This window comes from Babylonia areolata, chromosome 31, assembly GCF_041734735.1.
Source record: "Babylonia areolata isolate BAREFJ2019XMU chromosome 31, ASM4173473v1, whole genome shotgun sequence".
In the NCBI taxonomy this organism is placed as follows: Eukaryota; Metazoa; Mollusca; class Gastropoda; order Neogastropoda; family Buccinidae; genus Babylonia; species Babylonia areolata.
Window position 1 is genome coordinate 9,494,080 of NC_134906.1, and position 16,811 is coordinate 9,510,890.

The following is a 16,811-nucleotide window of genomic DNA, read 5'->3' on the forward strand; positions in this document are numbered from 1 at the left end:
CAATTAAACAACTTTCACATATACCTGCACGTGCGCTCGTATATCATAGTGCATACAGACACACATTCGCACGCTCCTCGGACCCCCTCCAACACACTCACACATGCACGCATCAGACAATTATACACACACACACACACACACACACACACACACACACACACACACACACACAACCTGACGGCACACACACACACACACACACACACACACACACACACACACACACACACACACACACACACACATATGAGCGCGCGTGTAAATATACTGGTTATATTCATAAGCATGAGCCCAATGCTTGTACAGCATACAACTGGGATGCATACACTTATACACCGGCTTACATGCTGGCTTTAAACAAGAAAACAGTCACGGACACAGAAATATACAAACAGACTCACAGACATCCCCCCTCAACCCCATCCCCCTCCTCCCCTCACACACGCCTCCTACTACACTTACAACTACACACACAGACACACACACGCAGACACACAGACACAGACACACACTCAGTTTTTGGCAACTGAAGGGGACGTTACTTGATACATGGGGAGGCCATTTTCAGGGTAAGAGGGACATTTCAGAACGAGGCTAAAACCCAAGAAAGGGGACATTTTGACCGCTAACAATGTCCGCAGGGGACATTATGAATGGTGAGAAAGTCCCCGGGGGTCATCTCCAGTGGTTAATTTGTCCCCCGGGGACGTTTCCAGGTGGGAGACAATCTGGGATACTACACCGGAATATTAGTACATTATGAACGGTGAGACAGTCCCCGGGGGGGGACATTTCCAGCGGTTAATTTGTCCCCCGGGGACGTTTCCAGGTGGGGGCCAATCTGGAATACTACACCGGAACAGTTCACAACACACTGAAAAGCACTGTGAGTACACATGCAACACGAGAATACGTTCGGCCGCGACGTGCAAACAATACAGGAGCAGAAAGTTCAAGGCCGGTTCAGAGACCGCACCACTGAAAGGTTTGGCTGAACTGTGTGCATATCGCAACAGTAGGCAGTGTCTCGTCCATTTCGGTGTCTCATTATTCAGTTCTTTCCTGTTTCAAATCTTCAACGTCGTTCGAAGGTAAGCTGTTTGGCAACTTCTTTTTACTGTATCAAGTCTTGCTCGTGAAGTGGAGCAGGATATTGCATGACTTTGGCAGCATATCGTTTACTGATTTATTTATCTATCTGTATATCTATTCATCGGCGATATTAACATTTTTACCCGTCCACTCTCCGATGTTGAAGTCAGAAATAAAATCTACCCAGATGGGTATACCTGTTTCTGACGAACGTGTCCACCATCTCTGGTTCGATATTCTTATAATTATTATAATTAACATTTTCACCCGTCGGCAGTACAAAACGTACGTGAAAATCTCCACAAAGATGCGGATAAATAATATCCCTCTGAGTGTTAACAGCAAACTGATCTGAAACTGCTCTTCAAAAAGGTAGGCCGGGTAGAGCTACTATCCTCGCTCCCAAACTATGAGCGGCGGACTGGGAACCCCGACGGCCCGGGCGACTGTGTCACTGAGCTGAATACTATTGAGCTCGATGGACTCATTCCACGGTTAGAAACTGGCCGCCGGTACGTGTACGTAACCGGGTACCGAACACACCACTGCAACCAGTTACGAAAATTGGTGTGTTCAAAGCTGATATTTATCACAAAGAACAGAACAACGCCCTGGCCCCCTCGCCCCCCCCGCCCCCCCAAAAACAAACAAACAAAAAAAAAAAAAAACAAAAAAAAAACTGCGATAAATGCCTGCAGGAGGAACATGTAGTACCTAGCTGTGAAAGGCGTGGGGGGGACATACGTAACAGATGATGTGATGCACGAAATCGATACACAATGGTCTGGAAGCATATTCTGTAGTGCTGGAACTAACAGAAGCAATGGACTCATTGCCCTCATTTGCGCCAAACTTAAGCAGACGGATGCAGGCAGAATTAATTCATGCAGCAGAGAGAATATTACCAATTAGTCATGCATGACAACAAAATAACCATCATCGCTGACTGCTATGCACCAAACTTGATCGTAGATCGTATGTGTGAATGGTGACATGTTTTCAGTGTATATGAATGGATCGTGATGTGTTTTCTGTGTATAGGTATGGATTGTGATGTGTTTTCTGTGTATATGTATCGATAGTGATGTTTTCTGTGTATAGGTATGGATCGTGACGTGTTTTCTGTGTATAGGTATGGATCGTGACGTGATTTCTGTGTATAGGTATGGATTGTGATGTGTTTTCTGTGTATATGTATCGATCGTGATGTTTTCTGTGTATAGGTACGGATCGTGAGGTGTTTTCTGTGTATAGGTATGGATCGTGACGTGATTTCTGTGTATAGGTATGGATTGTGATGTGTTTTCTGTGTATATGTATCGATCGTGATGTTTTCTGTGTATAGGTACGGATCGTGAGGTGTTTTCTGTGTATATGTATGGATCGTGACGTGTTTTCTGTGTATATGTATGGATCGTGACGTGTTTTCTGACGTGTTTTCTGTGCAGCAGACAGTGAAGATGACGCGGGGCACAGTAGCAGCAAGCCTTCTCCTCGTGCTGACGGTGGTGTCAGTGAGGGCGGTGCCCCTTATCCAGGCCCCATGGGGGGCCCTGCAGGGGATCAGCGTGAAGGGGGATGGCGGGAGGATGACGAACGCCTACCTAGGGATCCCGTACGCCCTCCCACCTGTCGGGGACCTGAGGTTCGAGAAGCCACAGCCCCATCCCGGTCCCGGGGAGGGGAAGGTGTTTGTGGCGGACCAGGTCAGGCCGGCGTGTTTACAGGTGAGGGTGTTGTGTGTGTGTGTGTGTACAGGTGAGGGTGTTATGTGTGTGTGTGTGTCTGTCTGTGTATGTGTGTTTGTGTGTGTGTGTGTGTGTGTGTGTGTACACGTGAGGGTGTTAAGTGTGTGTGTGTGTGTATGTGTGTACAGGTGAGGGTGTTAAGTTTGTGTGTGTGTGTGTGTGTGTGTGTGTGTGTGTGTGTGTGTACAGGTAAGGGTGTTAATTGTGTGTGTGTTTTGCACCGCATGCAAAACATGATCAATACTGCACGGGCGTTTCCACACCTTCACGAAAATGTCAGAGTTGACATAAAACAATTTTTTTTTTTTGATTCTTTTTTTTTCCTACAAGAAAGCAGTTTGTTGGCAATTTTTTCCCAGTACTTTCGCGCTGTCAGTTCTAGTATAAAGCAGTCCGAAAAGGAACAAAGTATCCGAAGTTGGACACACCAGTGTGCGGAGCAAACAGAGACACTGTCCGCACGGCTCAGTGAGCGATGGTCAACGAGCAAGTAAACAAAATCAGAACAATCTTCACATAAGTCATGTGAATTCATCGCGGGAAAGTGTACTTCTTCTTCTTCTTCTTTGCGTTCGACAGCAACGCAGTCAGGGTCGAAGTCCGAGGGATGCCACAAACTCGGACGTCCGGTGAAGATCGGCTGCCGTCCCCCAGAGCTTGGTGTTGAGGTCAGCACCCCCAGGCCAGGACTGCTGCCGCATCTTCTCATACAGGGGGCAGTCTTGGAGAATATGGGATGGGGTCTGGTCAGCATGGCCGCAATCACATAGCGATGCGGCTGATCGCGGGAAAGTGTAAATATCTTTTCTTTTCCTTTTTTTTTTTTTTTTTAAATTGGTAGTGTGTGTGTGTGTGTGTGTGTGTGTGTGTGTGTGTGTGTGTGTGTGTGTGTTCCAGCCACCGTTGCTGGTTGGAAAATCCAGAGAGACCAGCGAAGATTGTCTGATCCTGGACGTGTATGTCCCTACCGATGAGGACAAAGGGGATGGTCCATATGCCGTCATGATTTTCATCCATGGGGGAGCATTCTCAATGGGCGACGTTTATTCTTACAGGTGAACCAGTTTGAGGGACAGTGATTCTGGGAATACATGTGGATCTAATCTGATAACTACTGTGGGTTAAATTTGTGTGTGTATATGTGTGTGTGTGTGTTGGTTGGGGGTGGGGGGAGTGAGGGATTGTTGAGGTGTGTGTGTATGTGCGCGCGCGCGTGTCTGTGTGTGATTGAATGCACACGCATACGTGTCAATGTTAAATGACGAATTTGTTTTTGCTTGTTTGACGACATGAGAACATTTCCCACTTTTTTCTTCCAAAGAGCAAACAACGAAAGAAATAAAGACTGACTGTGGAGTGACCTGAACCCTAGCTCAATTCGCTTTGGTTCGTTTCACTGTTATATGTTGAGGAAGTTAGCCAATCTTCCAAACTTCAAACTATAGCCAAAAAACAAAAAAACAACAAAAAAACAAACAAAAACACGACCATTCATGTCTTTTCTTTCACTTACCAATCACTGTGTGTTGTAATAGTTAGTAGTTGTAACAGTAGTAGTAGTCTTCAGTTTTATGTCTTTCCACTGAAAGTGATATTAGGTAGGTGTGTGTGTGTGTCTGTCTATCTCTGTATCTTTCTGTATCTGTGTGTGTGTGTGTGTTTCAGACCTTCCAAATTAGTCGCGGATGGAGGAGTGATCGTCGTCAACATCCAGTATCGCCTGGGCGTTTTCGGATTCTTCACGACCGGCGACGACCTGGTCCCAGGCAACGCAGGCCTCTGGGACCAAAGCCTGGCCATTCGATGGGTCAGGGACAACATACAAGCTTTCGGGGGGGACCCTGGTCGCATCACCCTTTTCGGAGAGTCGGCAGGCAGCATGAGTGTGGCCTTCCACATGCTCAGCCCCCAGTCTAAAGGACTGTTCCAGAGAGGCATCATGCAGAGCGGAGGGCCGCAATCCTTCCTGCATCTGAATGACATGCGCGACATGAAAGTTGTCTTCAAGGAGTTAACAGATATGTTTGAGTGCCACGGGGAGTCCACGTCGGACTTGGTGAAGTGTTTGAAGGATCAGACAGCGGAGGAGCTTTTCAAGAAGTCGACAGAGCATGCAGAAAAATCGACTTTCGAGGGTTACTATTTTGCAAACATTGACGGTGAGTATCTGTTCTGTTCTGTTTGTTTGTATCAGTGTCGGTATCAGTAGCTCAAGGAGGCGTCACTGCGTTCGGTCAAATCCATATACGCTGCACCACATCTGCCAAGCGTAACCCAACGCGCTTAGTCAGGCCTTGAGAAGAAAAAAAATATAAAAAAAATAAATAAATGAAAAATAGATAATACATAAATAATAGTAATAAGGCGCAAAATCTTGATGAAGTCAACTCTAAGCGCACAAAAAGAAAAAAAAATTGAATACTGTGGTTGGTGCAGTCGCTATCCGTGATATTATTTCCTGTGTGCTGTGAATGTAACTGATACTGCTGTTGTTGTTTCTGTTACTACAAGTCTACTTTAACAGTTTACAATAATTCTTTGTTTGTGTAACTGGAGACTTTTTTCTCTCTGAATTTTTTCCCAACAAGTTTTCAGACTGGAAACTACTCTCTGTGGTCAGCTGGCAATAATCACCATCATTTTGATTTTTGACACTTAAAGAAAAATCTTTTATCTCTTCTCCCAAGTGAATGTCAGTTCCTGGAATATTCTGCCTTGGATTGTAGAGACAAGTGGAGCTCTTTTTGATTTTGAGAAGCTGTTGGTTCAGCTTGATCTAGTTGGAGTTCAGAGTTAGTCAGGGGGGCAAAGGTGAGGTTACCTACTTCCGGGAGGTTATCGGCCGTAGCTGCTTTCGTTTTTCTCCGCATAGGCGGATAGTAGTTTGCACAGGACAGGAATGTCAGACCCCTGCCGGAGTCTGCACTAGTTGGGTCACGGTGAGTATGTTACTTAACTCACTCAGTACGGCCAGTCCTCTCTTCTCCTCTACACAGACCCCTCGGATGTCCAGTGGGTGTCTGAATGACCCAACCTTTAGTTTCCGTCGTCAGAATTGTGATATTCTTTGTCAACATTCACCTCTTCAGTATAAGAGCCTTCCGCTTGCAATATTTTGATGATGGTAATTGGGGTGAAATGCTGTTAACGTCGTCTCTTTCGCCGTTCGTATGGAGAGAGTTAAACGTAATTTTAGATAGAAAATTTCCTTTTCCCACAATCCTTTACTGGGCTCTCTTTCTTTCTTTCTCTCTCTCTTTCTCTCTCTGTCCTGCTGTCACTGTCTTTCTCTCTGTGTCTCTCGCTTTCTTTCTGTCTCTTTCACGCTCTCTTTGCTCCCTCTGCCTGTCTGTCTGTCACAATCCATCTATCAATGTAACTATCTCCTTTTCTTTTTCTCTTTTTTTGATATACGTGTTCCTTGATATTTCTCCTGCTTGTTCACTTTTTTCCCTTAAAAAAAAAAAATCATTTATATATTCCACTTTTTTTGTTTTGTCTGTTTTCAAGGGCTGGATGAAAAAAAACAAAAAAAGCATGCATGTTTAATTTAATACCCTCAGAAAATCAAAATCATTCATTAATTCATCCCCTCTCTCTCTCTCATTCTCTGCCCCCCGCCCCCCCCCCCCCCACACCTCTCTGTCTCTCTTATTCTCATTCTCTGCCCCCCCCCCCCCCCACACACACACCCTCCTCTCTCTCTCTCTCTCTTTCTCCCTCTATCTCTCTCCCTACATTCACCCTCCTCCCTCTCACCCTCCACCCCTCTCTCTCTCTCTTTGTGCCCACGCCCCACACCAGTGTCACATCTATTGTTTCATACTGTGTTTTATTCCCCCCCCCCACCCCCCCCCCCCCCCCCAGGTGAATTCCTCCCCCGAGATGTCCCCGACCTTCTGCAGGACGACCAGTACATGAAGGACAACGGCATCAGCGACATCGACGTCATCGTGGGCCTGAACAACAAGGAAGGGGGCACGCTGCTGGTCCTCCCAGAAGTGATGAACGCCACTGTGGAGTCCCTCTACACGTCAGCCATGTTTCAGGCCATTGCAGACAGCTGCTTTGATAGAAGAGGACTGGGCAAGAATTCTGTCATGAGGAAAGTGGGTTCATTTTAGTTTCAGGTCGTTTTGTTTGTTGTTGTTGTTGTTGTTGTCATTGTTGTTATCATTGTTGTTGTTGTCGTTGTTGTCATTGTTGGTGTTGTTGTTGCCGTTGTTGTCATTGTTGGTGTTGTTGTTGCCGTTGTTGGTGTTGTTGTCATTGTTGTTGTTCTAATTGTTGTCGTTGTTGTCATTGTCATTTTTGTTGTGATTGTTGTTGTCGTTGTTGTCATTGTTGGGGTTGTTGTTTTTGTTGTCGTTGTTGAAATAGTTGTCATTGTTGTTGTTGTCGCTGCTGTCGTCGTTGTTATCATTGTTGTTGTTGTCACTGTTGTTGCTGTTGTTGTTGTTGCTGCCGTTGTCGTTGTCGTTGTTGTTGTTGTTGTTTTTCTTCCCTCTTTCAAGGAAGTGAGAAATGTCGGTGTTTCTTGAGAAAGTTTGTGTGAGGGCCAGTACACTGAAAATATCAGATCTCTCTCTCTCTCTCTCTCTCTGTCTCTGTATGTGTGTGTGCTAGTCAGCATCACTTTGAAATGCTTCTTGAGTTGCTAGTTTTAACTCACTCAGTACGGCCAGTCCTCTCTTCTCCTCTACACAGACCCCTCGGATGTCCAGTGGGTGTCTGAATGACCCAACCTTTAGCTTCCGTCGTAAGAATTGTGGTATTCTTTGTCAACATTCACCTCTTCAGTATAAGAGCCTTCCTCTTGCAATATTTTGATGATGGTAATTGGGTGAAACGCTGTTAACATCGTCTCTTTCGTCGTTCGTATGGAGAGAGTTAAACTTGCTTACAAGCTAAAGACAAGATGCCCGTTTTGTGTGTTTTGAAGAGGAAGATATTGTAAAAGTTTTTTTTAAACATTTTACGTATATGGCATTCTATATTCAGTTTCACTCTTTCTCAGACAAGACATACCACAACCCCGGGGGGAAAAAACACAAAGTCTCTTCATACTATGCGGTATGTGTTGTATGCGGATTTTTTAAATGTATCGTAACATCTCGGATTTCGCTTGCACCTGGAAAGATTGCTTTACATTGTGATCATGATCGTTCAGTATTTTTTTAGTCAATAGAATCTATTGTCCAGTGGATTGTTGAGATTGCGAATAAGATCGTTTTTTTTGGTTGGTTGATTGTTGTTTTTTTTTGGTCCATTGAATCTATTGTCCAGTCGTTTGCTCAGATTGTGAACAAGATCGTTCATTTCAGTCCGTGGAAAAAATCGTCTTGTGGATTGTTTAGACTGTGAACAAGGTCGTTCATTTCATTTCGTGGAATCGGTTGTCCAGTGGATTGTTTAGACTGTGAACAAGATTGGTTTTTTTTTTGTTTGTTTTGCTGTTTTTCTGTCCATGGAATCTATTATCCAGTCGATTGTTCAGATTGTGAACAAGATCGTTCATTTTGTCCATGGATTCTAATGTCCAGTGGATTGTTCAGACTGTGAACAAGATCGTTTATTTTGTCCGTGGAATCTGTTTTCCAGTTGATGTTTAGATTGTGAAGATAATCATTTTAGTCAGTGGAGTCTTATTTACCAGTGGATTGTTTAGATTGTGAACGAGATCGTTCATTTTAGTGCATGGAATCTATTGTCCTGTGTCCCCATTGTCGCCAAGGCTTCTCTCTCTCTCTCTCTCTCTCGTATTGTGTTCGTTCGCTGGCTGCGACTCATACGTTCACTCATATGCACGAGTGGGTTTTTACGTGTATGATCGTTTAACTCCGCTATGTAGGCAGTCATGCTTCTTTTTCAGGGTGCTGCATGCCGGGTATGTTCTTGTTTCCATGACCCACCGAACGCTGACATGGATTCCAGGATCTTTAACGTGCGTATTTGATCATCTGCGTGCGTACACACACGAAGGAGACTTAGGGGCTAGCAGGTCTGCACATATGTTGACCTGGTAGATGGGAAAATCTCCACCCTTTGCTCACCATGCGGCGTGACCAGGACCCGAACCCCGGGACCCTTAAATTGAAAACGCTTTAACTCACTCAGTACGGCCAGTCCTCTCTTCTCCTCTACACAGACCCCTCGGATGTCCAGTGGGTGTCTGAATGACCCAACCTTTAGCTTCCGTCGTCAGAATTGTGGTATTCTTTGTCAACATTCACGTCTTCAGTATAAGAGCCTTCCGTTTGCAATAATTTGATGATGGTAATTGGGGTGAAACGCTGTTAACGTCGCCTCTTTCGCCGTTCGTATGGAGAGAGTTAACCACGGGGCTGTTGCGCCCGTCGCTTTGTTTCCAACGTCACTGCTGTTTCCGCCTCTGCCCCAGCTCACACACCATCCTCAGAAATAGAACGGAAAGTAACGTCTGAAAGGATAGGTTGAATTAGCTACTTCCTCTATTTTTTTTATCTGTCTTCTCATGCAGCGCTAATGTGTCAGGTCTCCTACACCAGAGTGTATACCACCACCGTGAAAAATGAAAATAGATGGTTGAAAATAAATAAATAAATTTGTCCATGGAATCTAATATTGTTGTTGTTGTTGTTTTTTCCTGCTACCTGGCAGACTGTGGAGTTCTTCTACCGTGGTGCCGACGCAGGCGCCAACGTGTCGGAGACCGTGGAACCTCTGGTAGACCTGTTCGCGGACTGTGCGCTGGGCGTTGACATCATGGACTGGGCCCGCCAGCTGGCCGCGTCTTCTCACTCCGCCGCGCGCTACCTGTACGTCTTTGACCACGACTTCGTCTTCAACAGCCAGGCCCCCGTGCAAGGGTCCTACCACGGGGATGAGCTGTTGCTGGAGTTCGACACCACTTTGGATGTACCCGAGGACTTCCTCTTCAAGAGGCTGAACAAGACAGAGCTAGCGCCCGAAGAGCAGCCGCTGTCGGACAAGTTCATTCAGATTCTCACCTCGTTCGCCAAGACTGGGTGAGTTGACACTGTGTGTGTGTGTGTGTGTGTGTACTGACCGTGTGTGTGTGTGTGTGTTTGTGTGTGTGTTTTCTTCAGTTCAACGTCTATTCACTATAAGTGTTTTTAGACGGAAAGGAGTAAAGTAGTGTATAAAGGAAAGGGAATGCATGTGAATATTAGTGAAAAAAAAAAAGAGTTCATGTTATGTATCAGAGGAAAAGTATATTATAAGAAAAAGTCTAAAGAGGTTGTAGTGTGTATTGAATGAGTTGTCATGGGAAGGAGAATATGTATATGTATATCAACAAGTATTAACCTACAACAATGTAAATATAAATAACAGTATTAAATATAATACATCAAAGGAGGATACCAACTGGACTTGAGTTTAAAATTTCTGAAAAACATTCTAAGCAATTTCAAAATCTTTTCAGTGGCTAATGAAATATTGGAAGAAAAGTCATCAACTACATCTTTTGGAAGTAACTGTCTTATGCTCTGACAATGAATGAGTAGATGGCTTACAGTCATTTGCTTACCGCACATACATTTCATATTTTTAGAAAATTTTGTACGAAAGGCATTTAAACGAAATCTATACATTAGACTTGTAATTTGTCTTGAATGTGCTGCTGGTGTCGAATTTAGAAAATGTTTGGGATTAGCTGCATTCTTTGTGTTTACACAACATTGGTAATATTGATTATTTAAATCTATAAGTAATTTAATTTAATAAGTAATTAAGTGTGTGTGTGTGTGTGTGTGTGTGTGTGATTATCAGAGGTAGCTGATTTTGTATTCTTTCTGTGCTTTTCAAGTCGTGCAGCAGTTACATTCTCTCAGACTATGGCGGGGTTTGCAGCATAGTCCTTGTGCAATACAGTGTATTGATTTGGAGGGTAAGGTAGTGCGTAATGTGTAGTGCACGGTAAGTTAGCCTGGATCCTGTACTGTTGTCGGCAGCCTCATCATACTCTAGTGTGATGCGCTCGACTGATTTTCGTTGTTACATGTTCAGTTCTTGCGTTTGAGAGAGAGAGAGAGAAAAAAAACAGGATATTCCTAAGTTATGGAAATCATCTATTTTGAATTAATTGTTTGAAGGGACCAGACACCAGCAACTGATTTTGTCTCCCCCCCCCCCTTTCCCCCTCCCTCCCTCCCCCCAAACATCTTGACTTGAAGAAACCATTCAAGGCTAAGAATGCATGACGATAAAATCGATCAAACAGCTACAGTGAGTCAGAGCTTTCTTGCCATGAGTTCTGTACAAAAAAAGCGAGGATAGAAATTTCAGTGGATTTCAGTATCAGACTGAAAACGGCAGAACATCTGACTTTGGATCTCGGAAGAGGTGCTTCAAACTGAGGAGTTTGAACACATTTCGTTTCGGTTTTGGGTTGTTTTTTTTTTTTGTTTTTTGGTTTGGACTATCAGTTGAGCTTACTTTGGGTTTGGCTTGGCTTTCATATAAGTATTGGGTTGATGCGTTGAAGCTGTTGTACCATGGATTCGTGCGCACTCTATAGTCATGAGAGCCTCAGATATGATATGGATGTGATGGAGTTTTAGTGTCAAAAATCTGGGGTGCGCCAGCCACGTTATAGGACCTTCCAAACGTCGGTAGGATTTTGGACAAAAGAGAAGCTGTAGCTGTGGGGTTAACGGAGTGGTGAACAGGGAGGTCTGTTGTGACAAAAATGGGATACAATACAATACAGTACAATGCAGCAGTATGATACGATAAATACAACGTAACAAAACACACAAAGTACAGTACAATACAGTACAATACAGTACAGCACACCACACCACACCACACCACACATCACCACACCACACCACACCACACCACACCACACCACACCACACATCACCGCACCACACCACACATCACCGCACCACACCACACCACACCACACCACACATCACCGCACCACACCACACCACACATTACCGCACCACACAACACCACACCACACCACACATCACCGCACCACACAAAACCACACCACACAACACCACACCACACATTACCGCACCACACCACACCACACATCACCGCACCACACCACACCACACATTACCGCACCACACCACACCACACCACACCACACATCACCACACCACACAAAACCACACCACACAACACCACACCACACATTACCGCACCACACCACACCACACAACACACCACAACACATCACCACACCACACAACACCACACCACATTACCGCACCACACCACACCACACATCACCACACAACACACCACACCACACATTACCGCACCACACCACACCAACATCACCACACCACACTACAACACCACACAACACACCACACCAGCACAGCACAGCACAGCACAGCATACCGCACCACACCACACCACACCACAGCACAGCACAGCACAGCACAACAGCACAGCACAGCACAGCACAGCACAGCACAGCACACCGCACCACACCACACCACAGCACAGCACAGCACAGCACAGCACAGCACACCACACCACAACAGCACAGCACAGCACAGCACAGCACAGCACAGCACACCACAACAGCACAGCACAGCACAGCACAGCACAGCACAGCACCACACCACTACCACAACACGACACGACACGACACGACACACTACGACACAACACAACACAACACAACACAACACAACACAACCCCCCACCACCCAACCCCCCACCACCCAACCCCCCACCACCCAACCCCCCACCACACCCCACCCCACCCCACCACACCACACCCCACCCCACCACACCCCACCCCACCACACCCCCAACACCACACCACACCACACCCCCAACACCACACCACACAACACCACACCCCCAACACCACACAACACAACACCACACCCCCAACACCACACAACACAACACCACACCCCCAACACCACACAACACAACACCACACCCCCAACACCACACCACACCCCCAACACCACACCACACCCCCAACACCACACCACACCCCCCAACACCACACCACACCCCCCAACACCACACCACACCCCACAACACCACACCACACCCCCAACACCACACCCCACAACACCACACCCCACAACACCACACCACACCCCACAACACAACACCACACCCCACAACACAACACCACACCCCACAACACCACACCACCCCCCACAACACCACACCCCAACCCACAACACCACACCCCACCCCACAACACCACACCCCACAACACAACACCACACCCCACAACACCACACCCCACAACACAACACCACACCCCACAACACAACACAACACAACACAACACCCCCAACACAACACAACACAACACCACACCCCCAACACAACACAACACAACACCACACCCCCAACACAACACAACACAACACCACACCCCCAACACAACACAACACAACACCACACCCCCAACACAACACAACACAACACCACACCCCCAACACAACACAACACAACACAACACAACACCACACCACACCCCCAACACAACACAACACAACACAACACCACACCACACCCCCAACACAACACAACACAACACAACACCACACCACACCCCCAACACAACACCACACAACAACCCCAACACAACACCACACCACAACCCCAACACAACACAACACAACACCACACCACACCCCCAACACAACACCACACCACAACCCCAACACAACACCACACCACACCACACCCCCAACACCACACAACACAACACAACACCACACCACACCACACCCCCAACACCACACAACACAACACAACACCACACCACACCCCCAACACCACACAACACAACACAACACCACACCACACCACACCCCCAACACCACACAACACAACACAACACCACACCACACCCCCAACACCACACAACACAACACAACACCACACCACACCACACCCCCAACACCACACAACACAACACAACACCACACCACACCACACCCCCAACACCACACAACACAACACAACACCACACCACACCACACCCCCAACACCACACAACACAACACAACACCACACCACACCACACCCCCAACACCACACAACACAACACAACACCACACCACACCACACCCCCAACACCACACAACACAACACAACACCACACCACACCACACCCCCAACACCACACAACACAACACAACACCACACCACACCACACCCCCAACACCACACAACACAACACAACACAACACCACACCACACCCCCAACACCACACAACACAACACAACACAACACCACACCACACCCCCAACACCACACAACACAACACAACACAACACCACACCACACCCCCAACACCACACAACACAACACAACACAACACCACACCACACCCCCAACACCACACAACACAACACAACACAACACCACACCACACCCCCAACACCACACAACACAACACAACACAACACCACACCACACCCCCAACACCACACAACACAACACAACACCACACCACACCCCCAACACCACACAACACAACACAACACAACACCACACCACACCCCCAACACCACACAACACAACACCACACCACACCACACCCCCAACACCACACAACACAACACAACACAACACCACACCACACCACACCCCCAACACAACACCACACAACACAACACAACACCACACCACACCACACCCCCAACACCACACAACACAACACCACACCACACCACACCACACCCCCAACACCACACAACACAACACCACACCACACCACACCCCCAACACCACACAACACAACACAACACCACACCACACCACACCCCCAACACCACACAACACAACACAACACCACACCACACCACACCCCCAACACCACACAACACAACACAACACCACACCACACCACACCCCCAACACCACACAACACAACACAACACCACACCACACCACACCCCCAACACCACACAACACAACACAACACCACACCACACCACACCCCCAACACCACACAACACAACACAAGACCACACCACACCACACCCCCAACACCACACAACACCCCCCAACACAACACAACACCACACCCCCAACACCACCCAACACCCCCCAACACCACGCAACACCCCCCAACACAACACAACACCCCCCAACACAACACAACACCCCCCCAACACCCCCCCAACACAACACCCCCCCAACACCCCCCCAACACAACACAACACAACACAACACCCCCCCAACACAACACCCCCCCCCAACACCCCCCCAACACCCCCCCAACACAACACCCCCCCAACACAACACAACACAACACCCCCCCAACACAACACCCCCCCAACACAACACAACACAACACCCCCCCAACACAACACCCCCCCAACACCCCCCCAACACAACACCAACACAACACCCCCCCCAACACAACACAACACCCCCCCAACACAACACCCCCCCAACACCCCCCCAACACAACACCCCCCCAACACCCCCCCAACACAACACCCCCCCAACACCCCCCCAACACAACACCCCCCCAACACCCCCCCAACACAACACAACACAACACCCCCCCAACACAACACCCCCCCCAACACCCCCCCAACACAACACCCCCCCAACACCCCCCCCAACACAACACCCCCCCAACACAACACCCCCCAACACCCCCCCAACACAACACCCCCCCAACACCCCCCAACACAACACCCCCCCAACACCCCCCCAACACAACACCCCCCCAACACAACACCCCCCAACACCCCCCCAACACAACACCCCCCCAACACAACACAACACAACACCCCCCCAACACAACACAACACAACAACCCCCCAACACAACACAACACAACACCCCCCCAACACAACACAACACAACACCCCCCCAACACAACACAACACAACACCCCCCCCAACACAACACCCCCAACACAACACCCCCCCAACACAACACCCCCCCAACACAACACCCCCCCAACACCCCCCCAACACAACACCCCCCCAACACAACACACCACCAACACCCCCCCAACACAACACACCACCAACACCCCCCCAACACAACACACCACCAACACCCCCCCAACACAACACACCACCAACACCCCCCCAACACAACACACCACCAACACCCCCCCAACACCACACACCACCAACACCCCCCCAACACCACACACCACCAACACCCCCCCAACACCACACACCACCAACACCCCCCCCACACCACACACCCACAACACCCCCCCCACACCACACACCCACAACACCCCCCCACACACACACCCACAACACCCCCCCAACACCACACACCACAACACCCCCCCCACACACACTCCACACTCTCCACCACACACCCCACACACTCTCCACACTCCCCACTCCACACCACACCATATCACACCACACCACACCATATCACACCACAGCACAGCACAACACAGCACAACACCACACATCACAGCACACAACACACCACACATACCACAGCACACAACACACCACACCACACACCACACCACACCACACCACAGCACACAACACAGCACAGCACAGCACAGCACACAGCACAGCACAGCACAGAGCACAGCACAGAGCACAGCACAGCACAGCACACAACACAGCACAGCACAGCACAGCACAGCACAGCACAGCACAGCACACAACACAGCACAGCACAGCACAGCACAGCACACAGCACAGCACAGCACAGAGCACAGCACAGAGCACAGCACAGCACAGCACAGCACACAACACAGCACAGCACAGCACAGCACAGCACAGCACAGCACAGCACAGCACACCACACCACAGCACAGCACACCACACCACACCACAACACCACACCACACGACCACACCACACCATATCACATCACACCACAACACACCACAACACACCTCAACACATTACACAATACCACACCACACACTGTAACACCACAGCACACCACAGCACACCACACCACAGCACAGCACAACCCAACACTACAGCACAGCACACCACAACACATCACAC

General features: G+C 48.3%; 1 protein-coding gene across 2 annotated transcripts in view; it reads left to right on the forward strand.

Annotated features, from left to right (window-relative positions):
* The first annotated feature begins 915 nt into the window (after positions 1–915).
* LOC143276135 (acetylcholinesterase-like) overlaps positions 916–16,811 on the forward strand; it is a 19,174-nt gene continuing 3,278 nt past the window's right edge. The window contains exons 1-6 of one of the 2 annotated variants that reach the window (XM_076580549.1): positions 916–1,094; positions 2,544–2,822; positions 3,741–3,898; positions 4,509–5,002; positions 6,711–6,952; positions 9,483–9,850. In XM_076580549.1, coding sequence (XP_076436664.1) covers positions 2,556–2,822; positions 3,741–3,898; positions 4,509–5,002; positions 6,711–6,952; positions 9,483–9,850 — 1,529 coding nt within the window. In that variant the 5' untranslated portion in view covers positions 916–1,094; positions 2,544–2,555. The remainder of the gene's footprint in view (positions 1,095–2,543; positions 2,823–3,740; positions 3,899–4,508; positions 5,003–6,710; positions 6,953–9,482; positions 9,851–16,811) is intronic. The other variant, XM_076580550.1, reaches the window with a different exon arrangement.